Here is a 25,917-nt window from a genome sequence, read left to right on the forward strand (position 1 = left end):
AGACACTGGCGGAGACACTGGCGAAGAATGAGAGCGGAGTGGACAACCGTGGAGACACCGGCAGAGAATGAGAGCCAACGGACACCAGCGGAGAAACCGGCTGAGAATGAGAGCGGAGCGGACATTCGGAGACACTGGCGGAGACATTGGCGGAGAACGAGAGCGAAGCGGACATCGGCGGAGACACCAGCGGAGAATGGGAGCGGAGCAGACTTTCTGAGACACCCGCGGTGACACCGGCGGAGAATGAGAGCGGAGCGGACATCCGAAGACACCGCGGCAGAAATACTGGCGCAGCACTTTGACACGCAGCATAATGCAGTGAGTGTAGTGCTGGTGGAGCGAAAACATGGCAACAGGGGCAAAAATACAGCAATTTATGCATAATATTATCGGTTCTATTTATCGTCCAAAAACTGTATTATCTGAATTATCGGTGTGACGTCGTGAGTCTCGTTATCGGCCGATAATTATTGTGCATCCCTACTTTTTAAATCTCCTAATTTCTTGCAATTTGTGGAGCATTCCTTACTAAGTCTCTTAATGCCTTTTTCATCATGTTTTTGAAAGAAATTGCACAAATTTGTTCAGGGTTCAAAGGTTAACATGCTTGTGTAAGGCATCTGAACGCATCACAGGAATACAGACAGCATTTTATTCAGATTTCCCAAGTTTTTAGACTTATTTCCGTACCATGGTCAGATAGTTGTACTCAGCAGCGTTTCCGAGGTTAAGAATCTTCTTCTGCTCAGCGGCCATCCCCATCAGCATGTAGTAAAAGATGTGGTAGTTTCTCTCCTGAGGCGCCTGCACATGAACGCAGAATTAATGTTCTTTACCACAAAAAAAATTTGACTTGTACCATATTGCTGCTCTTTCAGCTAAATCTCACCTGACGACACACTCTGGACTTCTCCAGCAGGTACTGCTCGACGCGGGCCCCCTCGATGGCCCCACCCTTGGTGAAGTTGATGTCAATGTACTTCCCAAAACGACTGGAGTTATCATTACGGATGGTTTTGGCATTACCAAAGGCTGAGAAAAGAAGAGCAATAACAAAGCAGATAAAGCTAAAAAAGGGGGATTTGACTGATTATGAAGAGGTTTTATAAGTTTATGTTTTTTCGTACCCTCCAAGATGGGATTTGCTTCAAGAATCTGCTGCTCGATCCACGAATGCTGGCCGCTCACTGCAGCCAGGAACTGCAGCATGAGCTTGGTGCTCTCTGTTTTTCCTGCTCCCGACTCTCCACTGACGAGGAAAACAAAGATTTATTAACGTTAATTACACTGCATGGAAAAACACATTTTTCCTTCACTGTTCACTATTTAAATTCTTTCCTGCACTGCAAATATTTGTTACAGTTACAGTACACATAAACCTGTCTTTAAACCCTGGATTTTATCAGCTGTCAACTAACTGATTTATTGACTCATTGTTTGAGCTCTATAATGTATTTTTCTGTAACTATTACTTGTCAAACTTATTGCTTGTATGTTATAAACAAGGTACTCATAAGGGCAAGAGTTTGCCCTTATGGAAGACAAAATTTGAGTATGAAGAAATCAATAAATGTGTAAATAAATACAGAAATTAAATAAATGTTAAAAAAAATGTGGCAGTTAAAAAAAGAAGAATTAATGCTGAAACAAATATGTAAATATAATGAGTGCATATATTGAGAAATATATGCAGAGGTTAGAACCTCCTACCTCATTAACATGCACAAAAACAGAAAAAATAGTTGTACAAAAATATAGAATTTTTTAAAGATACTAATTTATGTCCTGTTAACTGACTGACCATTTTTTGCAGTTATCTGTTTCAACATTTGTGTACTTATAGATTTTTATTTCTGTATTTATTTATCCTCGAGTTTATTTTCATATTTTTAATTATATCTAAATATTTATTTATGCATTTAATTCTGTATTTATTTATAAATTTATTTATTTTATGTATTAATTTACTTTAAAAAAATGTTATCCATATGGTCTCACTGAGTTTTTCATGCATAAAGTTTTAATTAACAAATCACTCATTTGGCAGTCTAAATAATTATCTGAAATGAGCCTGAAATGAAAGCAGACCTGATGACGCAGCACTGGTTCTTTTGGTTGCGGCGCATGTTGAAGAAGCAGCTGTCTGCGATGGCGAAGACGTGCGGTGGCAGCTCGCCCAGCCGTCGGTCTGTGTACATGTGCACATGGTCGGTGGTGTAGATGGGCAGCAGCTGGTAAGGGTTGACTGCTACCAGAATGGAGCCTGTGTACGTCTGAGAACAGAGAGGGTGTTAAACATCACACACAAGCACAACTGAGGAGAGTGTGTGAGCATCGACAAGTGACTGTGGTGAAAACACATCGAGCCAGTGACCCTGTTTGTTTACTGCAGCAATGCACAAGATGCGTATTCTAAAAATATGATTCATTAGATCTAAATATTTCTTTGTTTTTCAGACCATGACATCGCCATTTATTTCTAACCAGCATTACATCTGTACTTCTGTTTTGTTTTTTTGTTTTTTTTTAAACAGGAAGATATATTTCAAAAAAGGTAAATAAAATAATATAAATAAATATAAAATAAGATTTCTCTCTACATTTATATATATAAATAAATATAAACAAATACACATACATAAATACATACATTGTGCAGGAAAAGGGCGATAATCCGTCATATCTGTGAGTGTTCATTTACATATACATTTATTATACGTATATATATATAAAAATTATAAGAAAAGAGGATAATAGAAACTGCTTTTATTGAATCCTAGAACAGAGATGTATGGAACAATAATAAAGGCCTATACAGAATAAAAAATCAATTAAAATTCAGCACCTTTGTAAGGACATAATGTCGCATTTTTAAAAAAATGGTGCATTTAGATCAACAAACACACGGTGTTGTTTTCATTGTGCAGTAAAAAGGGCGATAATCCGTCATATCTGTGAAGTTGGTTTGGGAGTTTTTTGTTTGTGTCTTTCTCATGAAGAAGGCCCTTTTTGACCATATCTTTGTGAAATCATCCTTTTATAAATTTAGTAAGAGGGTCTAAGATCCAAAGATTTCATGGATTGATTAATATAAAGAAAAGCTATTTAATTCTGTGCTTTATAACATGAGCAACAAGTCCAACACAAAGAAATATCAGCCTTAGTCAATTCTGCCCGCAGCATTTAGTCGCAGTATTTTCATACAACAAAATGGCCTGATTCATAATTGAACACACACTGCTGAGCTTTGACGACACAGAGACACTGAGACGTCTCTTTCAACAGAGGCTCGTTCGTCTCTATGGAGACAAACGGCACTGTGATAAACTACAGGGCAAAGTCTGAGATAGAAAAGCCATTCACGGCTCAAGAAGATGTAGGCGAGTAAGCATTTCCACAGCAGGTTATGGACATCATAAAACTAGGTGGTTCAGACCGAAATAGAAACCTACGTAGATGGATCCTTCTTTGTGTCGCACCAGGAGGTTCCTGAGGAGCCCGGCCTCGTTGAGGTCTCCCAGTCTTATCATGTCGTCCACGCCCTTCACGGAGGTGGGGTGCATGGGCCGGATGGCGCCCTCCGTCTTCTTGTTGATCTTGTGCTCCTGTGTGCATGTTATAAAAGAGATATATATTAAAAGCTTGAACTCAATTTCCTGGATGTAAAAAAAAAGGTAATTCTTGTGCTGTTTTGTACCTTTCCTTCATCGTCAACCAGCTGGAGCTGTCCAGTGTCTGTCACCCTGACCTCCGCCCCGATCGGCACCCCGACGCCAGAGTCCACCCACACAAAATCCCCCTAGTTTGGGAAAACAGAAGTTGTAATTTAAAAAATGCAGTTAGTTAATATATCAAAATGTTTAACTTTGGCCAAAAGACATTCAGTTTTCCATCATAGAATACAGCTGAGAAGGTGTAACCAGAGAATTTTTGTCATTTTGACCCTCTGAAACCTGAGAAATCACTAAATTTCATTGTAGAAGATGTTCAAGTAACTGTAGAGAAGTATTTTATTTTTTAAGCTTTTTTGGCTCAGGATATTTTTTGTTTTTTCTTTAAAATTTTTGCTTGATTGTTTGTTTACTTTTTCTTCTTTTTTTTCTAATTTCTCAGGTAATTTTCTTGTCCTTTTTCACTAATTTCTTACTAATTTTTGGGTCATTGCTTTTCAAGTTGCTTATTGAGTTCTTCTCGTGTTTTTGAAAGAAATCAAGCCAGTTTTCCCAGGTTTCAAAGGGTTAAAAAAAAAGTGATACATATGTGTATGCATCAAAATGCAGGACCAAAGAAGGGAATTTTGAAACTGACTATCTCCGTATCATGAAGTATAGAATTATGTGTATTACAGAAATACTGGTTCTTACCTTACTCAAATGCAGCATAGCAGAAACGTGGATTAAATCTGTAAAGAAAAAGAAAATGTATCATTATAATCCAGATTCAGCCCAGTCTCAGTAATTCTAAAAACTGGTGGAAGTATATTTACTCAAGTAATGTACTTTGACATACTTTATTTTTTATCCCTACTCTATAATATTTTATACTCCAACTTCATTTCATCTTAAAGGGAAATATTGTAGTTTTTACTCTACTTCTTACATAACATGTATCCAAGCAGCACCTTCTGGGGCTGAAAAATGAAGCCAACACAGAAGTGCCAAAAACTGCAGTTCCTCTAACAGCCATTTGAGGCTGGCTCCAAAACGGAGCAAATCTCTAGACCCCCATGTTTCGATCCCCGACTGTACAGCAGAAATATTTACAGCCTGGTACAAAAAACGATTTTGGCGTCTATAATTAATTTCAACATTCCTGACAGCTGAACAGAGGGTGAATTAGTATAAAACTCAGCCGTTTAAATGTTATTAAGGCTTAAAGTTATACATTATCAAGGGCATGGCCGCTTTTAGTAACATTAGGTGCTGTTTGTTGACAAGTCGCAACCACGAGGACAACGTTGGTGAGGAAACTTAACCACCGTGAATCCACAGATTTACAGAGTACAGTTATAACCGTCTTTTTGTTATTTCAGTGTTTTTTTCAGTTCATGAAAGTGAACTGTAATGTTTTGGTTGCCTAAAACGTCTTGTTCAATGTTTGATTGTACTAAAAATTCCACTAAGAATTTGGATTTTCAGTCCAAACTAGCAAAAATGGTTCGGGTTAGGACCATCTCTCATCCAAATATGGTCTTTTTACTCCAAAAACCCAGAATGGCGACAGCCAAACTGACAAACTCGAGGCTCCAAAACCCGGAGTTCACAAAGCACAGGACGACGTCACGGTGGCTACATCCAGTGTTTTATAGTCTATGCATTTATCTGATCCTTGCAGTTATTTTTTACATAAAAATGCTTCATATCTTGTATGATATGATGCTGTACTATAGTACTAACCACAACAAATTATCTAAATTTTGCACCACATTGACAAACTACAACATTTAACATATATTTTACAGATAAAAACAGAATAATATTCTATAGTAATCTAACATTGTGATAGAAGCAATCCTGCATAATAACTTTGTTAAATTTTGACATTTTCAGTGCATTTCACTTATATTACTTCTGTACTTTTACTTTATATCTTGAGTGGGGTAGATATATCTACATTTTGAAGACTGGACTTTTACTTGTAAAGTATTTTTTAAGATGATGGTTTTATAGACTTGAGTACTTCTTCCACTACTGCAAATACCTGCGGCCCAGCCAGTATTAGTGACAGTTAGATCTACTCAGTGCACCTCAGAGAGCTTTAACAGTGTAGACCATAACTCAAATTATACATAGCAACATATGCAGTTAAGATATAATATAATTTAAATTATCTCACAAGCTTGTTCGGTTATTGAAATTAAAAAAAAAGAACTTTAATTGCAATGCATTTTTGGGCTCCTTGAACATTGGACTTTGAATTTTAACTGGACACCTTAAAAAATCTACATTGAGCATGACATCAGTATGACTTTCATTTTCAAAACACTTCTGTTAATTATTTTATACAGAATCTCACTATCAGATCACATTTAAAATTCATCATTTAAAAAATACAAATTAAACACTAAAATTAGCTGTTTTGAAACACTGACGTACTTTAGACAGTTTAACGACAGATTCACAGCGGTCGTTATGCGTGTATCGTGTCGACTCTTACCTGATAATGCTTGTGTTTTTGGGTAAAAACTTCTTCTTCTGCTGCTGCTGCTGCTGCTCGGGAAACTTTTCCCTGAATGACTGTGAAGCAGGAAGCAGGGAGTTTTCTCAGCAAACACCTCTTTATGGCTCTTTGACTTTGCTCCTGCAAATGTAGAACGTCAGTGTCACCAACCACCACACTTTTTATCAAAATAAGTGTAAACTGCTGGTAAATATCTCATGTTAACAGACAAATAACTGTGGATAGTGAAAATCAAAGCAGAGACAAGGCTTCAGCTATTTACTATAAACTAAATAAAAAACATACTTCTGTCAATGGCAAAAAAAATAATAATATCAAAAAACTTTCAACAAGAACAGATACATTTTTTGCTTATGTTTTTAGAAATACTGTATAATAACAACCACCTGACAAATCTGTATCCCGTCGCTGGTGTTAGAAATCACGCCAAAGAGGAATCCAAATTACCCAAATGCCAGTAAGCCACTTTTCCTGCTCCATAAACCAGTCATCATAGGTCGAGTTCTGCCAACGCGCTGTGCTGTACTTCGAGGCAATTATGTCGTAAACAGCAGATAGTAAAGAGGAATGACTGAGCTCATGCTGGAGATGTGCAAAATGGTCTTACTGGTTTAAATCAGCACAAACAAGCTGTGATGGCCGGGATGATATTTACAGATCGGACTGCAAATGTGTAACACTGAAAAAGGGCTTGAATAGAAGACTGGAGACTTTTCTTACATACTGTCAAACTATATGTAAAGACAATGAAGTAAACCAGGAAGATAAGGGTCAGAGCACGCTCCTTAAGATGGCCCGTGATAGTGCTAATGATACTGTAAAGCAGTAACTTCGCAATATCACTATCTGTCTTCAGGCGTGGTCTGTTTATCCACTTCGGAATGTGGTTTCATTTTTTTTTAACCGAATACAATATTTAAAATTATAAAAGGCAATTCCTGCTAATGTGATAAATAAAAAAACATCTTGTATGTCATTACAAAAAACTCTAATGAAATAACATTAATAAATTAATATCCCGCAATAATGAAATTGACATATTTAAAATATTGACTTACTTATCTCAGCAGTGACTTAATATCTCCAGATAATTAGAGACTTCATCAGATTCATGACTTAGCAACTCAAAATAACAAGCACATTTCTCAAAATACTAATTTATCTCAACACAATGACTCCTATCTCAAGATAAAGAAAACCTTTCTTAAAATAATGAATAAGCAACTCAAAATAATGAGTAACTTTCTCAAAATGATCGTGTAACTCATTACAACAAACAGCTTTCTCAAAGTATTTCTGCATAACTCAAAAAAAGTTTAACTTATCTGACAGAATGACTTAGTATGAGAACCGTTCTCAAAATCATGACTTCGTGTCTCAAATTAATGAGAAACTTTTTCAAAATAGAGAATTTTTTTCAAAGTAACAACTTAATGTCAAAATAATAAGTGTTTTTTCAAAAATGACAACTCAAAACAAGAAATTTCCTCAAATATTGAGAATCTTTCTCCAAATGACTTTGTATCTTAAAATAATGAGAACTATCTCAATCTAATGACTTCGTATCACAAAATGATGACAAACTTTCTAAACAATGACTTAGCAAATTAAAATGTAAAGTTTTTTTTCAAAAATGACATCTTAAAATGAGAAACTTTCCCAAAATATTGAGAAACTTTCTCAAAAATAAGGACTTAGTAACTCAAATGAATCTAAAGCTTTCTCAAAATTACTCATTTTAAAATAATGAGACAAATTCTCAAAAGAATGACCTCTATTTCTCAAAATTATCAACTTTCTCTAAATAATGACTCATTTTAGAATAAGAAACTTAAGATAATGACTTCGTATCTCAAATTGAGGAACTTTCTCAAAATTATGACTATAAAACATACTGAACTTCTTTATATGATTCAAGTATCTCAACATAGTCACTCATTATTTTGAGATACCAGGTCAATTTTTCATGAGACGTTACTTGCAATAAATCATTATTTTACAATGCCATGTAAACAATTTGAGATATTAAGTCAAGATTTTGTGATCCTGAGTCATTCTTGCAAAGACATAACCTTGATAAAGTGTTTTGAGATGACTCACAGAATATTTTTTTGTCATCACATTGGAAAAAATATAGGCTTCCATAAAAAAAAAAAAAAACAGAAATAAACAAATTAAAGTGACATAAAGAAAAAAAAATCTTTCAACCAAGTGTAAAAGGAAAACACACTGATAGTGAACACAGTGATATACAGACTTAACAGTGTATTTGGTATTGTTTACGTATCTTTACTATAATTACACAGACGAAAACAATGTACAATAGCTGGATGTCTCGGGCTCACTTCATCTCATAACGTCATTATCGTTACACTCTGCAAAATGAAGCGGCAGCACATCACACGGCACAAAATGTTTCATCGAGTACAAAACTTGAAAAGAAAGAACCAGGTCAATGGAAAACCGAAAGCACATTTACAGTGATTTACACGAATTCAATCCAGCGGTGGGATCGCTCCAGGATACTCGCTCTCTTTCCTTCAAGCACTTCACTTTTTGAAACTAAATGAAAATATTGTTTATATCACCATGACATCCATTGACTTTGGAATAAGTAGACAATTCGTGGCAGTTCAAATGTCGGGTTAACTTGGCCTTATGCGTATGTGGTATGTTCTCGCTTTCAAATAACCATCTAAGGGCACTACTTATCCTTTAAGAGCATTTTTTGGATATTAAATCAAGTAGCCATGTTTAATTTCTCCTCGAGTTCTTTTTTTAAATCTAAACCCACATCAGTTTTTTATTATCTTTTTTAGATTACAGCTAAACCTGTGGCTGAAAATAAGTAACTGCCCATACAATGACAATCAAAAATAGAAAAATGCAGGTGCAGGATGTTCGGAGAAAAAAGGGGAAGCAGTGACGATATTTTAAGAATATTCAACAGCACGTGGAACAGCTTTCCCCGTCCGTTTCATGTACACCGACAAAATGAAGGCACAGATTAATGAAAAGAGCACGACTGCGATTAGTCTGTATACACACATCTTACTAGAGGACTCTTTTTTTTTTTTTAAATGACCGCTCAGTAACTCTCAGGTTTGTTCGCCTTAACTGAAAAACTTTCATCTGTTTTAACTGCATTTAGTGCCAAACATCGGAGATACACAATGTGCCAGTTCCAACGTTGTCTTAAAAGAAGAGGCAGAAATTAAGTTAGTAAAAATGGTCTCTGGGATGTTCAAAAATTAACAAAAAAAAAATGGGGAAACAGTGACTGGGCCGTCCAGTTGGCCACTCTAACGCAACCTACGATGCTCCACGCTTGATGTGTGCGTTGGGTCTTGAATGAGAACCTATTCCTGATGGGTTTTTCTGCTTCTTGAAGCCGTCCTGTCGCTTCTCTCTGTCTGCTCTCGGGCAGATAGGGAGGGTGCGTGCGATTGTACTGCAGCAAATCATAGCACCAGATTCTGAGCAGCTCCTTCGACCCTCCAGAGAGGGTCACGGTGGCGGCGGTGGTTGTCGACGAGGAGGTCAAAGCTTACGCCCGTTCTTTACGCTTCAGTTTGGAGGACTTCTTGACGGCGCCGTTCTTGTTGAGCAGTTTCAGCACTTTTTCTTTGTGGTCGAGGACTTTCATCATGGTGTCTCTGGCCTCGGTCACCTGGTCCATCACTAGCTTACAGCGTTGCATGTTACCCTGAGGACACACGCAAGGATTACTGCAGCGGTTGGAGGCAAAACTTGTTGATAAAAACAATAATTTGGGAAGAGAAAGCAACAGTAACAGCAGGCCTCCTTAACCTTATAAATCCCACTCGTACAGTGAAACCTTCAACCAAACGTATTAACTTAACTTTATTGCTTTTATCACATCAAGTAATTATTAATTTCTTACACTGCACTGTAACTTTTATTCGTGGGATATTTTAATTTTTCTCGATTCTCTGGTTCTTTCATAAAGAGTTTTTAAACACCCTTTTATAATGTGTTTCTTTTGCACCTAGTCTTGATGCTTTTGATGTTTTATGCAGAACACCTTAAATTCTTTTGTTGCTGAAATGTGCTACATTAGTAAGCTTGCTTTGCCTAAATTCAACATCGCAAATATTTCAATTTTTTTTTTCCTGTCAATACAAACTAATAAACAAAAACTAAAAAAAAGCTTTCAGAACTAAGAGTAAAAAAGAAAAAGTATCTTGTGACACAAGTATTATTTCTCAGCCTTGTTTTCATTTAGATTGAGTCATTATCTTTTTTTTCATTTTCAAGAGATAACTGAAAAAGAGCCGTAACATCACTATACACATCAAGAGACACAGAGGTAGAGGCAAAACTAAATTTAACTTTAATAAACTAAAATGTGTGGCACTTTGGCCTCAAATAATCGCATGTTACAGTGAGACATTTGGACCTGGAAGACAATCGAAGATTTTAATTCAGATGAAAGTCTATATCTGAATTAACCACACAGCTGTAATATAGCCCACTAATAAAACCTCTTGGATTTTTGCAGTAAAACAAACACTAAAAAATCACTTGCGCCGCAGTTAGTAACCTCTTTTCCATCAACCAGCATTGTTTGGTCCACTGGAGAGGGAAGCAGAGTTAATGCGAAAGACTCACTCTTCAACTAACTCGTCTGTGAAGCCACATACCGTTTCCTCCAGTCTCTGGTGCTGTGAGTTAACGGTTACTACAGCAGAGACGGTAAACATCTGAGCAGTTAATGTATATTTAAAGGTGTCGGTCTGCAACAACAATCTTACCTGTATAAGCTCGTTGATTCGGTGAAGGTCGTCATCGGAGCCGGCTCTCTTCTTCGGAATCAGGCCTTCTTGAAGGGTGGAGAGGCGGCTGTACACGTCATGCTCCAAACTCGACTACAGATCAAATAAAAAACACATCATTTCAGAAATCCAATCAAAAAATGAAAGACGATGCTCTCTCTGCACAGAATCACACCAGTGAATATAAAATGGACAAAAGTAGCCCGCTGTCACCCTGTTTTGGTCTTTCATGCGGTTAGGTTCTTAAAATATTTTAATTTTAACCAATACTGTGTTTTATATTATTGTAGTCACACTGTTGTAGCAAGTTCAATGTGAATTTCTCTTGAAAATAAAACAAAGTACAATATATTTGGACTAACATGTAATCTGTCTGTCTTACAACAAATCAAACTTAGCTTCTAGCAGGATCAATTAAAATTTTGAGAAGACGTTAAGATAAATAATCCCAAAGAGTCATATTTTGCAGGTCAGGGGTCAGCACTCACCAACTGCCTGAGCTGTGCAGCACACAGATGAATTTTCCAGCCTTGTGCTCTGCATGCCACTCCCCTCTGGTTGGCCATATCCTGCAAGCTGCCCTTCTTCTCCTCTGAGAGAAAAGCAAAAGGTTTTTGTTAGAAAGAACTACAAATAGCGCCTCGCAGTTGTATGCCAAGTTACAGGTTACATCCATGTCTGTCCAAACTCATATCAAACATGGAGCGAACACTTTAAGGAATTTTAAGTGTTAAGCATGAACTAAAAGACTCTTATTTTCTTTCTCATTCTTTTGTTGTGACTTAGATTTATGTTATTTTAGTAGCAAAAAGGGTAGCGTTGAGCCGATTAATGTGTGTAGTAACTCAGGCTCTCTAAGACATTAGTGTAATAGTGTAATCAATATCAGTTGTGCGTTTCCTTAGTTTATCTCCTGCAAAGAGAAACAGGTCGAAGTAAAGTCTGCATCAATGCTCAGATAACCACAGAGATGCTATTAGTATGTATATGTTCTTATATGTGAGCCTAAAAATAAAGTAAATAATGCCCAACGCAGGGTAATTGTTTGTGAAGTGTGTGAGTGGTTTTGTTACGCAAGCGTCTGCAGTGATCCATTAATTCATTCATGCCATTAAGTTTATGTGGTTTGTGTGACGGTGCTGTGTTATTTAAAATGTGATTGTGATAGGCAGGCATTGAGGCTGAGATCCGACAGAAACTCAACAGTAAAAAAAAAAGACATATTCAACGATTGTGACATGGAAGTTATCACCATATTGACATCTATGATTCCAGTGAACAACGGCTGATAGTTTTGTCAAATGCTGCAACAAACAATCACCAGAAGCTCAAAATCAGTGAAACCAATGAGCTCTACCAGAGGAACAGGATACAACACAAAGCTGTAATCATGACAATAAACAGTGTTTCAAATATGGATATCTCTGCAAATAAGCTACACGTTCTGAAACGTCAATGCGTAACCCACAGCACAGAGGATCTACACCGTCAGCGGTCTCAGGATTAGTGTCATCAATGAAGTATCTCATGAAATGACTCGACTCCCGTTATTACATTGAGTAATAGCCAGAAAAGTGTTTTTGCAGAATATTATGAAAACACGTCATAATTTTATCCTATCAGACATCTGTGTGACATTTTGTCATATTAGGTGTATGAATTCTTGATTTATGGAAAAAAATGTTTTTTTTGTTAGGTCAAAGTGACCTTTGTGGATGTTTGTGCCAAATATGTGGAAACTCCCTCCAGGCGTTCCTGAGATACCGCTTTCATGAGAATGAGACATAAAACCTAACGCCTCTGGTCACGGCTGTCACCAGCACGGAGGCATAAAAAGCCTCCATTAATCTTTCTCATTTGCTCATAAAATATAGACACTAGTGTGAGCAGGAAGCTACTGACCTTTGACCCTGATGTCGCTGTACCTCTGGAAGTGGTGGTAGGCAGCTTTCCAGGGGTTCCTGTAGTGCCGCAGAAGAGTGACAGGCGGTCGAGGCCTGACTGGTACATAACGCACTCCTTCCTCATCTAAAAGACGAAAACAAGTGTTGAACAAATGCAGATTACATCATCATTATCACCAGGCGGGTTTCCAAACCCTCAAATTACTCAAATTGAAATTGCATAAATAAAATACGGAAACATGGTGATTTTAAAGTTTCTACGCTCACATGAGGTGGTAATTCAGGCGATTCCAAAAACACATATTTTGCAAAACTTGCAATGGAAACACTTTTTTTTGCTTTTATAGGTCACACGATGCTATGGTTACGCACTTGTCAGTAGGAACTGACTCCCTCGGTCATGATGCAGCAGGCGCTACAAGAGCTGCATCACATAACTCGACAGAAGTTGAGTGGATCATCTGGAAGTTTTAAATCCACAATTAGTCTGTGAAATCGTGGACTATCAGCTCCCAGAAATCGACAATGGAAAGACGAGCCCCTCATACGTGGGAGCAGCCACGTATGAGGGGCTCGTCTTTCCACTGACGCTCGCATATCACGCCTACGTCGCATTCGATTGGAATTAATGACGGCTAGTGGAGTGGCTGGAACAGAAATAAAGCTCCAATGTTTTGAACATCCATCACCATGTTTCTTGGATTATTAATGTGAGACAAGCTGCAAAACATCACTGTAAAAACGCAGTCATTGCACATTGTGTTTTATCAACATTAAATCTGTAATGGAAACCCGCCTTCTGTGACAATGGATGGCATCACATTACATACCAACGTATTCCCTTGGTGGAGATTCGCGCCTCTCGGCCCTGCCGGTGATGGGCCTGCCTGGAGCCTTCTCCTCGTCTGTGCTGTTGGTCTCCACCATCTCGCTCTCCTCTGTTGAAATGACGTGCTGCTGCTTGCGGGGCTTCTTCCTCGGCGAGGCCCCGGGGATCAGATCTCCTGTGGCAGGAGTGTTCAGGGTGGAGGCCTGAGTGGTGAGAGCGGGGGCTGATGACAGGTTTGCATTGGGATCTGAGGAGAAGAGATAAACACATTGTTTAGTTTTGTGTATATTACTTTACATTCCTCCCATTTCTTATAATTTAACATTAATTTCAACTAGTCCAAACCTGAGGATAGGCACACAGAAACCACATGCAGACTTCAAGAGATGTTCATACTACAACCTTGTGCAGAACACAGACCTCTTGCAAAAAATGCAAATAAACAGGCTAAAAAAATCTGCTCAGTCACAACATAACCTACATGGACAAAGGTCCTGGGCCACACCTCTTAATCATTGAATTCAGGTGTTTAATTCAGTCCCTTTGCCACAAGTGTATAAAATCAAGCACCTAGCCATGCAGTCTGCCTTTACATTTCACATACATATAATCAAACTGCACTGAGCAAACTCTGCCTTCACTGATTATTCTCAAGCCACCTAAAAAAATCTAAATTAGTTAAAATGTAGCCTATGCTATATTTAGAATACTTTACCTTTACCTTCACCTTGCCATAAAACAGCCCTTACTGACGGAGATTTGAGGCAGTTATATCAAAAACACCAGACTCCTGGTTTACCGCTGCCTCCATCAGCTGTTGTGTTGGTAAAGGTTTTAGGTAGCTAAAGCCTACGTTTTGTTGCTGGTGGGGGGTGTCACTATTTTTTATTCAAAATAAATACAAAATACTACCTTTCAAGTTGTATGTTCCTCACCTGAGCCAAAATTAAAAACACAAGTCCCTCCTCAGTGCTTACATTTTTTTAATGTCTTGCCTGTTTTACAACACCACTTCCCTCCTCATAAATAACAAACAGTCCCTATCTGAAGGGACATCTGTAGGGAGGCTGGTGCAGCCTCCCTTGGTGCGTGCGCTGAGCACACTCAGAACGCAGAGTCCAGTCTGACTGAGGTGTGCACATGACTGAAAAGCTCGACTTCCAATCGAATTGTCTGGGTGTGGTAGTCCAATTTAGAGAAATTTGATTCAGTCCGATTTGAGTCAGATTAACAAGGTTACGTGTTTAAAAGTCCAGTTTTAGTCAGACTGACACAATAATTTGACTTTTTCTAACATTATGTAAACATACTGACTGATGTCCTCACCTGGCTGCGAGGTGTCCATAGTCTCCGCCTCCTGCTTAATTTTCAGATCTGGGCAGGCAGAGCTGGCAGCACAGGCGGCGGTGCTGCTGGCTGCAGGCTGAGTGGGGGAGGCCACAGTGTTGGCCATTGAAGCGGGAACTGGGGGAGTTACAGCCATGGCTGCTGGCAGGGCAGAGAGGACAGTGGAGGGCTGGGAGGGAGGGACCGGCCCTGGTGTGGCAAGCATGGTAGGGATGGCTTGGGCGAGGTGCTGAGCGTTAGAGGACACGGCCTGCTGCTCTCCTCCCTGAGACGGCAGAGCTTCTACTGTAGCCATGACAGGAGGGGCCACTGCCATGTGCACCTCAGCCTTAGGTTTCACACTGAGAGAGAAATCAAAAGCATAATGTTACAGACTCGTATCATAACTTATAATGAACATAAATAAATAATCAAGTGATACTCATTCAGTGATGCGATTAATGTGACAGAGGCTCACCCTGCAGGTCGGGGAGACCCTGCTCCTCGCACGCCACCCTCGATTCTGCCGGCGCTGGGCTCACTGGACTGGGCGGGGATCAGATTCTTACGAACACAACTAAAACACAAGTAAGACTGATTTAGTAAAAAGGAAACATTTCACCATCCTGTTTGATCTTTACCAGTTTCTGCTAAACTTTATTTGGGGAACCTGAAGCTACAGTCAACCTGTAATAAAGTGACTGTGTGGCGCTGAAAAGCCCAGTTTGAAGAAGACCTATTACGCTCATTTTCAGGTTTATACTAGCATTTTGGGTTTCTACTAAAAACATTAGGGATGCATGATAATATCAGCATTTCATGAGTGTTAGCTGATATTTTCTTTAAAGTAATTTATATTGGAATTTGCAAACATGCTTCTTCTTATTTTGCACAATGAATGAATACCACATACATTGAAAAGCATTTGTTTAATGTCTCCATCTGCTGGTGGGCCAACACAATATAATGTAAAATCCACGACAAAAGACACTTGATGTAGGTGGGGAAAAAAGTGGATATATCAATATCGGTATTGGTTATTAGCAAAATGAGTTGTTATAGATCAGGAAAAAAAACAATATTGTGCATCTCAAAAAAACACGTTTACATGCTTAAATCTTCAATAAAACATTTTATTTTCCTCATATTGTCTGTGCTGGAACACCTGTATTCACCCTCTGTCTGTAACACCTTAGTGCCTGTCTCTTCAAGACCCCCTCCCAAAAAGCTCAGACTGCTCTGACCGGTCAGTCTTTCCACATCTTTCACATCTGCGTTAATGTTGTGACAACACAGGAATTTCTAACCTCAATACAATAAAAAGTCGTGTGCTTGTGGTCTGTACAAAGCGGTGTCAAACACTGTTTACACATTAGGTTTAACTTAAGTGAGTTGGGGTAACCACAGTCTGTAAGAACTCTGTAAATAATCAAGTGATACTCATTCATTAGTGTTAAACAAGCAATTAAAGACACGTTTGAGCAGTTAAGAGAGTTTGCTAAAACTATATTGGAGCACTCATGTGAGCAACCTTATGAAAAAAGGGTAAGAGAGGTCTGGGAGATGAATATGCTACTATTATTGCACGAGACCTTTAGTCTCACATGCAGGTGTTACACTCACCCTTCATTAGCGGGCTTCTTGCGGAGGATGCTGGGTCTCGGGGAGGAGACCAGGGTGGGAGCTCCTCCTACTCCTCCCTGCGTGTGTGCCTGCACCATGGTGGCGACCGGCTGGGTGGTGCTGAATGTGCTGCTGATGGGACTCGCTACAAAGCCATCAGCCAAAACAACCCCTGAAGAAAGGAAAAAAATGTGTTAAAAACAGCCAAACACCTAGTAAAGCCCTGATCAACAATATGTCATTTCAAGTACAAGGCACTACAGATTTAGTAATTACCCGGTTTTGCTTCAGACTGCGCCTGTTGCTGCTGCTGCTGTGTGACTATCGGTGCCTGCTGCAGTCCTTGTGTGCCGATTGGTGCAGACGTGTGCAGGCCCTGCACTCCTATCGGTGCCGGCTGAATGCCCTGCGCAGCGATTGGTGCAGGCTGGATCCCCTGGGTGCTGATTTGTGCAGAGGGGAGTCCGATCCGATCCACTGCCATCAGCTGCATGTGGTTTAGATGGACAGTGGTCGCCACGCCTACTCCAGCCTGGGTGGGCAGTGCTGAGCTTGGAGCTTGAGGAGTAACTTATTGGGAGGGAAAATACAATTCAAATTAGATCTGTGTGCTAAGAAATGACAGGTTTCACATCTCACAAGCATGTTGTTCAGCATACTTGGTTTCAATTGGTCACAGTCCAAGCTTTTATATATCTAGACAAACAATAAGTTTACTTGTGACTTCCCTTAAAAAAATATTGGTTAGCAGAGCTTACCGGGATACTGGCGGATGGTAGATACAGAGCTGCTGATGGGCGTGTAGGTGTGTGTCAGAGGATACGACGAGGAGTAAGCCGGCAGGAAATACTGGAACTGCACAGGAACAGAAGGCCTTCAAAAGAAAATAGACAATATTAATGCAACACTCATCATTATCTCAATTAATTACATCAGATATCAAACTTATCTTTATTAACAACAAATTGCCCATTTCATGGATGCTTGTTTTCTCCTGGTATAGACGTGTCAATGAGTCAGACTACAACAAAGTGTGCTCACCTGTTGTCACTTCTGGCCTCCATGGTGACGGGGTTCGGAGACGACCGATGACCTGGGATGGGGATGAGGTTGGTTCTCTCTCCGGGGTAGTCGGGCTGCACACGGGATGAAGAGTGGGCGATGGGCTGAGGGACCACTTTAGCTGTAAACAACACAGAGGAACGATTAAGAAAAAGGATGAATTAAAACACATCATAAAATCGGATCAAAATAACGCCTCCTGCTTATAAAGCACTCAGCAGTGTTCCAACTAAAGAGACCAAACAGCCAACTCACCAACGGGGATGGTGGAGGTGGTCACGGCTGTAGCATGAGAGGAGTGTGAGGCCATCGTCATGGTGACAATAGTGTTACTGGTCATTTGGGTATGTGGCACAGAGCCTAGACACAAAGAAATTGCAATTTTTTGTTTCTTTGGTCAAACATTAAAAAGTTTTGTGACTTCCTTGTAGACATTAATACAGGAAAAAGTTATAATACCTATTGTGGTTGTTGATGGCACAGTGTTAGTGGCAACAATTGGGGCCACAGTTGCTGCAGCTACTGGTGTCACAGGACTGAAGATGGGCTTCTGTGGGGAACAAAAAATAAGGGCACTTATTTAGGTCATGTTATGAAATAATATATTCATCATCTGTGCAGGAAGCTGTCAGGAAGCAATAACCTGTGTCATGGTGTGTGGAGGCTGAGGCTTTTGAGCCCCAATAGCAGGGTGAGAGGGCAGCGTGATCCGTGTGGCGGTGTCACGGGACGTCTGAGACCTCTGAATGCTGACGGTGGCCGGAGGAGGGTGAATGGTCAGCCCTGGACGCCTGGACAGAAAATGATTCCCTCTTTAGCGCATCAGTCAGGCACAGACAAGGTTTGATAAAACTCCAGAGGGAATGGGAGTGTTGCACAAAAACACATTTTGCTTTTTAATTACCTTTTGGGCTTTTTTTAGCTATATCATGGACATTTTCACATCTTCGGGCCTCTAAATAACCCATCGAATGAAGCAACATGTAGGCCTGTTACAATAACTATTTTTGCTAGACAATATATTTTCCCAGAAATAATTTTATGCCTCTCATAAAATGATAATGTAGGCACAATAATGCAAATACCCTTCCATTAAATTAGAGAGTGAAAAAACATTTAACGTGTGTTTGCAAAGGTAATTAACGACCGTTAGTATATCCAAGAATACATATATAACATTCTAGTACATTTACAGGAGTAGCCTGGAATAACAATAAAAAAGAATAAGTAATGAGACTTGATAGAAAATCTGGCCATGAGAAACAAAATCAAGTGATGCCTCCGGCCACTAGTGTCTAACATCTGATAGAATATAGATAAAACAGACATAAGTTGATAACGTTATAATCATGACAGGTCTACTTGGGTACTTATCAAATCATTTTTGGACTGCTACTTACCCGTGCGCCACCTCTGCAGAGTGTGTGACTGTTGGGCTGATAACTGGGGACTGAGTTCTAGTTGCTGAAATGGGGGCCACCACAGTTGGAAGCACGGCTGTCGACGTCGTTACAGCAGGGCGGGACTGTGGACGGTGGGAGAATGACAATGATGAACACAATGTTTGTAAAACATTATATCAGCATTTCTTTAGGTGAAAGTACATCAGAGCACCTGAATCGTCTGATGGATGATGTGCTGCACGGTGGGCTGGCCGGGGCCTCCACTAGCTCCAGTGGCTGGCCTCAGGACAGTTTTGGAGCTGGACATGACAGCTGCGGCAGCAGCACCTACAGGGAGAGAAACAGACTGATGTAGAGAAATGCACTTCTACAAGTGAGTGGTAAAAGGACTTCTGTTTCAAACATCACGCTGTTTGGCATGCTGCTCTTATGACATGCATACCTCTGGGTAAATGGGATGTGAAGGTCTGGGGAGGGACCGCAGGGGTCCCGATCTGAAGTGCAGGGGCACTGCCCCGAATGATCTGAATGTTAGCCGGCATCAGGTGGTGTAAGTTGCTGGAGTGACCCTGAAACACAATGAAATCAGCTCACAACTTCAGTCTTCAGCAACAAAAAGACAATAACACACGCTAACAGCCGACTCTCAGCGCACTCACTCACCTGCTGACCACTGATAGTTGCCACAGGAATAGATGGCGTTGGAGCAATGCTGCTCTCTATGGTGACGGTAATGTGACCAGGCACCTTGGGGGGTATGGGGATGTGACCCTGGTTGGAAGCTGGTGCTGGTGCAATAAGACGGCTTGGCATGGGTGACTTCAGGACAGCCTAAAAAAAGACAGACATTACATTACTGGGTTTTTTTTTAATATCGCTGGGGTCTGTTCAGGACAATGCAAGAAAAAAAATGTAGAGTGTGTATAAGCCTGCCATTGGCCACCTGTCTCAGACAGAATTCTCCTCACCCTCCAGTCTGTGTGTTACCACTTTAAAAATCCCCATCACTAAGTGAAACTGGTGTTGCATGGCCAGAACTATGTCCACACTTTGTTTTTTTGTTGTTGAAAAACAACAACAATCTCTAAGCTAGCAACCTAAACACTTAGCAGTTTTTAATGTCCCCACGTACAAATGCTCCACCAAAACAAGTTCCTCCCCAACACCATTTTGCAAGAGCATGTCGCTGCACCCTGAGTTTAGGGCGGCCAAGGATGCTTTATCCCTTTGAAACCTGAGCAAATTAGCTTTATTTCTTTTAAAAACATGAGAAAAAGGCAATAAGCAACTTAACAAGACATTAGTGAAAAAACAGCAAGACATTGGTAAAAAGTTACAAGAATATTACGTGATAATAGTGAAAAAAAAGGAAACTACCTGAAAAAGAATCTAAAAGAAAAAAAAAGTAATAAATATTATAACAAATAAATAATTATAATTAAACATCTAAAATGTGGTGCATATATATATATATATATATATCTATATATATATATATATATAATGTCTAATTAGAAGAATCATACATATCATTTTTCAATATCTTTTAGTTATTTGATCATTCACTTATGATTCTCTCTTTTATAGAAGTCATTTTCATGTTATTTTCTTGCAACCTTTTACTTACTTTTAAATTTGCAGGACATTTCATGACAAGTTTTTTCATGTTTTTGAAAGAAATAAAATCAAGTTGTTCATATTTTTAAGGTTTAAATGCTTGTGAAAAGCAACAAGAAAAGTAATGTCAATCCAGGTTTCAAAGGGTTAAAGAAATGTAAACAACCACAAGTGATTTTTTTCCCCTTCGTGCAGAATTATGATGTTTCGGCCAGGCCGTTCTCCGGTGCTGGCACAGTGTTAAAATGGAGTGTGGAGATCAGTGAGCTAAGTGATTAAGTGAAAAGATGAATTGTGAAGATAAAATCACGAACTGTGAAGACGCTCGGCGCCGCCTCTGCTCTCCTCTCTAAGTTAGAGTGGCCAATGAGGTAAAAAGTTTTATTTTTTCTAATTTGATTTTTTCAAATTTAATTTTCTAATTTGATTATTTACACTAATGAGGCAGCAGAATTTGTTCTCAATATTCTTTGAGACTTTCTGTATTAATCATATTTTGTGACTTTAGTTCTGACGGTGTGACTGACAACATGACAACATGTGTGACCGCATGCTTGTGTCATAAAAACATGTAAAACGAGAGACACGCCTTATGTCTTTGGGTGAACTAGAGGGAGCAGCTACACTGGTCATCCCATTGTCCCTCCTCTTGAGCTAACTGGTCACTGGCTTCTGCCCAGTTTGATCTCAGATTTCAGTGTTGGACCAGCTGACACTAATCAAGCCCAAACAGACATAGCCTTTTGACGCTGTGCATCTCCTACTCTGTGTGGAGGGACGAGGGTGGTAAGAGGAGAGCAAAATGTTGCATCATGAATCGTTTCAAAATTGAAGATTATCAGCACAGACTGCTGGTCTCTTATTAGCCCTGACTCATCCCAACAATCAGAGCTTTCATCTTCAGAAAGGTTACATGAGCCAGCTATGATTCAGCACTTTGAGTGAATTAATCAACTTTCGTCAACCAGCAGCAACATGTTATTCTCTAACAGCAGTATGAATTATATCTTTGATAACTTGTGTACAATCTAACTGTGTTTTACTCAAACTAGAGATGGAAAAGATGCTTCGTTCATTACTGTAGTTTAATATGTTTTTTTTTTTTAAACCTGAGCAAAAAGGTTTAAATTCTCTTTACAAGATCAGGAAAAGTCAATGAACATCTTGCAAGAAATTGGTTAAAGGTGACAAGAAAACAACTTGAAAATCTATGTTAAAAATGGAAAGAGATTAAGAAATTCATTACATTTTTTGTTTTTAAATGGAGAGGAGTTCAGAAACTACACTTGGTATTATTAGGATTATATATTCAAAATATGTCATCGAACATATAATATTCTATTAATTTTAAGTTTTGTTTTTACGGTCATATTAATTGTTTCAGTTTTTTACCTTTTTTAAATGTAATTTTCCCATATTTTTTTATGAATTTCTTGCTAATTTCTGAGCCACTCCTTATTCAGTTGCTCATTCCCTTCTATAATTTTTTTGTATTATTATTATTTTTTTGCTCAGGTTTCAGAGGGTTATCATGTAAATGAAGCTTATAACTGTGACAGGTAATAATCATCACCTTCATCTGTCCCTCGGTGAGGACTGCGGGCTGTCCCTGTGGGAGGTGGACAGAGGAGGCAGGTACAGTCACAGGCGTGCCGGGCTGGATGGGCACGGTTTGCGGAGCAGCTTGTGGCTGGCCGTGCGTCTGTACTTGTGGGTAAGGTCGGACCACCATGGTCTCCTGCTTGTCATCTCTGAACGCCAAGGTTGTGCCGCCCCCGGCAGGTGGATGATCCTGTGGCCCGTGGTCAGCATCTCGACTGCTGTCTGCATCTGCACCAGCTAAGGGAAAAACAGTTTAATTTAACATCTACTTCTTCGCCACACATGAAATAAACTGAGTCACCTCAGTGTCAGTGAGTTACCTGGTGGATTTGATGGCTGGTTGACAGACACCAGGTTTCCAGCAGCTGGGATCTGAGGTGCTCCCCCGCTGGAGGCAGGCAGCCCATGTCGGGGGAATTGCTGGGAGCTCATTTTAACTAATTATGACCTAAAATAGTGTCAAGATCGTACATTAATTTCAGTGGCATATATACTGAAGACTGAAGTCCATTGTCAAAAACAGTGATTTAACATCGCTGAACACTGGAGCTGCTGGTCTACCACTGCCTCGATCAGTTACTTTGTGTTGTTGTGTGACTTTGGTGCTTCGAGGGCTTAGTCTGTATTAACCAAAGTCGCATAAGAACACTGACTAACTAACTGATTAAAGCAGCAGTAGACCAGCAGCTCCAGTGTTCAGCAAGCTTAAATTACTGTTTTTGTCAATGGGGTCTGGTGGATTTGACAAGAGCACAGATGGGGAGCTGAAGACGTAAATGGCTTCCCCATCTGACCAGGCTGTCTGACAAAAAGATAAAACAGTAAAGATACTCCCAATATAGCATACACTTTTTAATTTTTATTTTTAAACTACATTTTAAAAACTGACTGAAAAATCTACCTTGCACCTTTTTTTAGTTGGTTTAAATATGTTAATGACACCCATCCCCAGCAGTTCATTGCTTAGCTCTTGTGTCGGACTCCAGCCTGCTTCTCCAAACTGGGAGCATGCAGACTGACATGTACCGTATGTGACACACAAACTACGGATAAATACCACATACAACCCCACTTCAAAAAAATCCCAACTGTGCATTTAAAGCTTGTGAGAGTCAGTGTCATAGTATAGTGTCATAGTGAGGTATATAAAAACAACACAATACATAGCAACTACAAGGAAAAGCTCGGTCATATTTAACATATTACAGAAAACATAAACACAATCACAATCAAACTAAAATAAACTAGGATCTTATATCTTCTCTGCATAGACTAAAAACGCCCTCGTATTTTTTTACATTTCTTCAAAAAGCCTTTTAGTGTGTATTGCTTTATGTTTTTCAAGCTGTAACTTATTTTATTTTTGTAAGAAAGCGGTTTCCATCTTATTAGCATTAGCCTGCTAGCCACAAATGTAACAACTACCGAATATATCTAAGGGTTTAAAATCATTTCATAATTGTATTGTTGTTATTAAACATTTTGGACAATGCTGCAACAATAAAAGGCTGTCAGCTTAACCCTTAAAAGACAGCGCGGGGACATAAACATGCTAATGTAGCGTATTATGGTAACCAGCTAGCAAAGGAGCAAGTCGATAACATGAACCGAGTGCTGCTGATAAAAAGTGGATACCTTTACAAATACACTTGACTGTGAGAAACATGATATTAACATTTTTGTGGACCTTTGTTAACCGTTATAAGGCTAATAACATATGACAAAACTGCCCAACAACAACTGTATCGTTTCTTATCAAATATCAAGTTTACCTCCAACTGCAAGCAAGATTTTTTGACTGCTTTCATAAAAACGACTAAACGCGATTTCGATTTTGTCAGAAAATGCCCACAGTGATTTTTAATTTTGGTACCGTCATGTGAAAAACTAAAAAAGCTACCTTGTTAGCCAGTTTAGCTTAGCAGCAGGCTAACATTTGAATGCTAACCCCGCTGCGCCGCTTGCCTTTTCGAGCAATATCCTGAACTTTCTAAAGAGCACAACGGCGTAAACTTCACGAGGCGAAGCAAACAAACATGTTTCCAACATGTGTGTGGACGTTACCGTATCGCGGAGGTACTGGGCAATGGTCGTTTTGTGGATTACAATTTTTCCATTCGTCTTTTCTTTTTTTCCCCCAACATGTAAGCCGGAAGAACGCTGAAGAAGAACCGAACCGCCCTGTTTTAGTCCACCAATCAGAGGAGAGACTCTAGCGCCGCTGACCAATCAGAACTCCGGAAATGTTCTAACCAGCAAAAGAGGGAGGAGGGGGGACTCTCGGGAAACCGCTACGACCGACCTGCAGAGTCACGTGGTCGACGGAAAAAGCCGAGTTAGCACCGGAGCTAACCTGTTAGCAGTCGACCTGCTGGCCACCAAAAGCTGTGCAGACTATTATTTTAAAAATCAGGACATTTTTAAATATATTGATATTCATTGGCGGTTTAGAGATTGTCGACTTGGCCGATTATTGAGGCGGATATTTGGCATTTTCAAGATGGTCTTTATCGGCGTTTTATTTAAACGATTACCTATAAAATAAATTAATGAAAAAGTGTGTGTATTACACTGAACCAACGGGGGAGGCAGTCTGCAATACATGCGAAGAAAGTGTCAGCATGAGAGGAACCTTTACTTTGGAAAACCTTACGGAGCTATTTTCATTAATTCATGTGTTAATTTAAATTCTCATTCTTTTGTACAGTTCAAGTGAACATAAGAAAATAAGAGAAAAAAAGCAGAAAATGAAACTGATTTTGCTTCTGAGGGACAATAACTTAAGCTACTTAAGCCTACTTACTTAAAATCCAACACTAGGGAGCAGCAGCAAACCACAGAAATCAAGACTCAACTGTGTGACTTCAGGTCAGGTCTGTTTGAAGGAGAATGTGTGAGTTGAGCTGAAGAAGATCAATAAAAAGGCCTTTTTGACATGTGACAAAAGGACAACAAAGGTGTAAATAATAAAATTAACCCTTATGCACTGTTTGGCACATTTTACACCCTTTTCATTCTTCATTTTTGGATAATTTTTGCTGTGTTCACACATATAGCATACATTTTGACAAGATTCTTTATTTTTGTTTTATTTTATAATCTGCAGCTCAGTTCCTACAATAAGTCCTAAATACATTTTGTGAACAAAATTGTTACATTCATACTGTTAAGTGCAAAAATATGCCATAGAAACCCATTCCAGCTGCAATTGTTGATCCCATAGCTATTAAAGCATTAAGACATGCATTGTTTTATTTCTGGGTGTCATTCTGGGCTTTCGCCTTGGAATTTGTCATTTTTATTATTTTCCACCTGATGACGTAATTTTTTTACCATGCTCTATATCTCTAGTAAATAAATGGTATTTCCACTAAGTGACCTGTCACAATCAATTTTGCAATGTTGCTCATCTAAAAACATAGTGACAACATCATGACAAAAACCTAGCATTTGAAGGGTTAAAATTCAGAAAATGAATTAATATTTGATATTTAGGACTGATGTTGGTTAAAAAATAAACTTAAAGAAAGAAGAAAATCATATTAATGTGTATTATTATTTATAGCCTGATT

At 39.2% G+C, this 25,917-nt stretch overlaps 2 protein-coding genes across 2 annotated transcripts in view; both read right to left on the reverse strand.

The window, feature by feature from the left end:
- LOC121963289 (unconventional myosin-VIIb) overlaps positions 1–4,385 on the reverse strand; it is a 31,212-nt gene extending 26,827 nt beyond the window's left edge. Inside the window, 7 exon segments of the mRNA XM_042513599.1 lie at positions 694–807; positions 893–1,035; positions 1,131–1,252; positions 2,092–2,276; positions 3,456–3,608; positions 3,701–3,802; positions 4,368–4,385. Of these exon segments, the coding sequence (XP_042369533.1) occupies positions 694–807; positions 893–1,035; positions 1,131–1,252; positions 2,092–2,276; positions 3,456–3,608; positions 3,701–3,802; positions 4,368–4,385 (837 nt within the window).
- A 4,048-nt stretch (positions 4,386–8,433) lies between these two features.
- sap130a (Sin3A-associated protein a) lies at positions 8,434–24,500 on the reverse strand. Its single transcript, XM_042483701.1, has 21 exons — positions 24,410–24,500; positions 22,666–22,793; positions 22,317–22,582; positions 19,790–19,957; positions 19,569–19,695; positions 19,338–19,453; positions 19,124–19,248; positions 18,367–18,514; positions 18,183–18,273; positions 17,979–18,083; positions 17,703–17,844; positions 17,420–17,535; positions 16,938–17,231; positions 16,662–16,833; positions 15,517–15,615; positions 15,039–15,400; positions 13,714–13,959; positions 12,882–13,007; positions 11,468–11,571; positions 10,959–11,072; positions 8,434–9,889 (listed from the first exon to the last, which is right to left on the reverse strand). Exons 2-21 carry the CDS (start codon positions 22,775–22,777, stop codon positions 9,731–9,733), a joined length of 3,192 nt encoding a protein of 1,063 aa, XP_042339635.1. The 5' UTR covers positions 22,778–22,793; positions 24,410–24,500; the 3' UTR covers positions 8,434–9,730.
- Between the last annotated feature and the right edge of the window lie 1,417 nt (positions 24,501–25,917).

This window comes from Plectropomus leopardus, chromosome 3 (assembly GCF_008729295.1).
Source record: "Plectropomus leopardus isolate mb chromosome 3, YSFRI_Pleo_2.0, whole genome shotgun sequence".
NCBI classification, from domain to species: Eukaryota; Metazoa; Chordata; class Actinopteri; order Perciformes; family Serranidae; genus Plectropomus; species Plectropomus leopardus.

Bases quoted from the DNA above. Each gene is read 5' to 3' on its own strand.
- sap130a (XM_042483701.1), bottom strand. From the start codon at position 22,777: ATGAGCTCCCAGCAATTCCCCCGACATGGGCTGCCTGCCTCCAGCGGG. The intron at 22,583-22,665 runs GTAACTCACTGA...TTTTTCCCTTAG, and splicing joins CCAGCCATCAAATCCACCAG to CTGGTGCAGATGCAGACAGC. The intron at 17,845-17,978 runs GTGAGTTGGCTG...TGTTGTTTACAG, and splicing joins CACCTCCACCATCCCCGTTG to CTAAAGTGGTCCCTCAGCCC.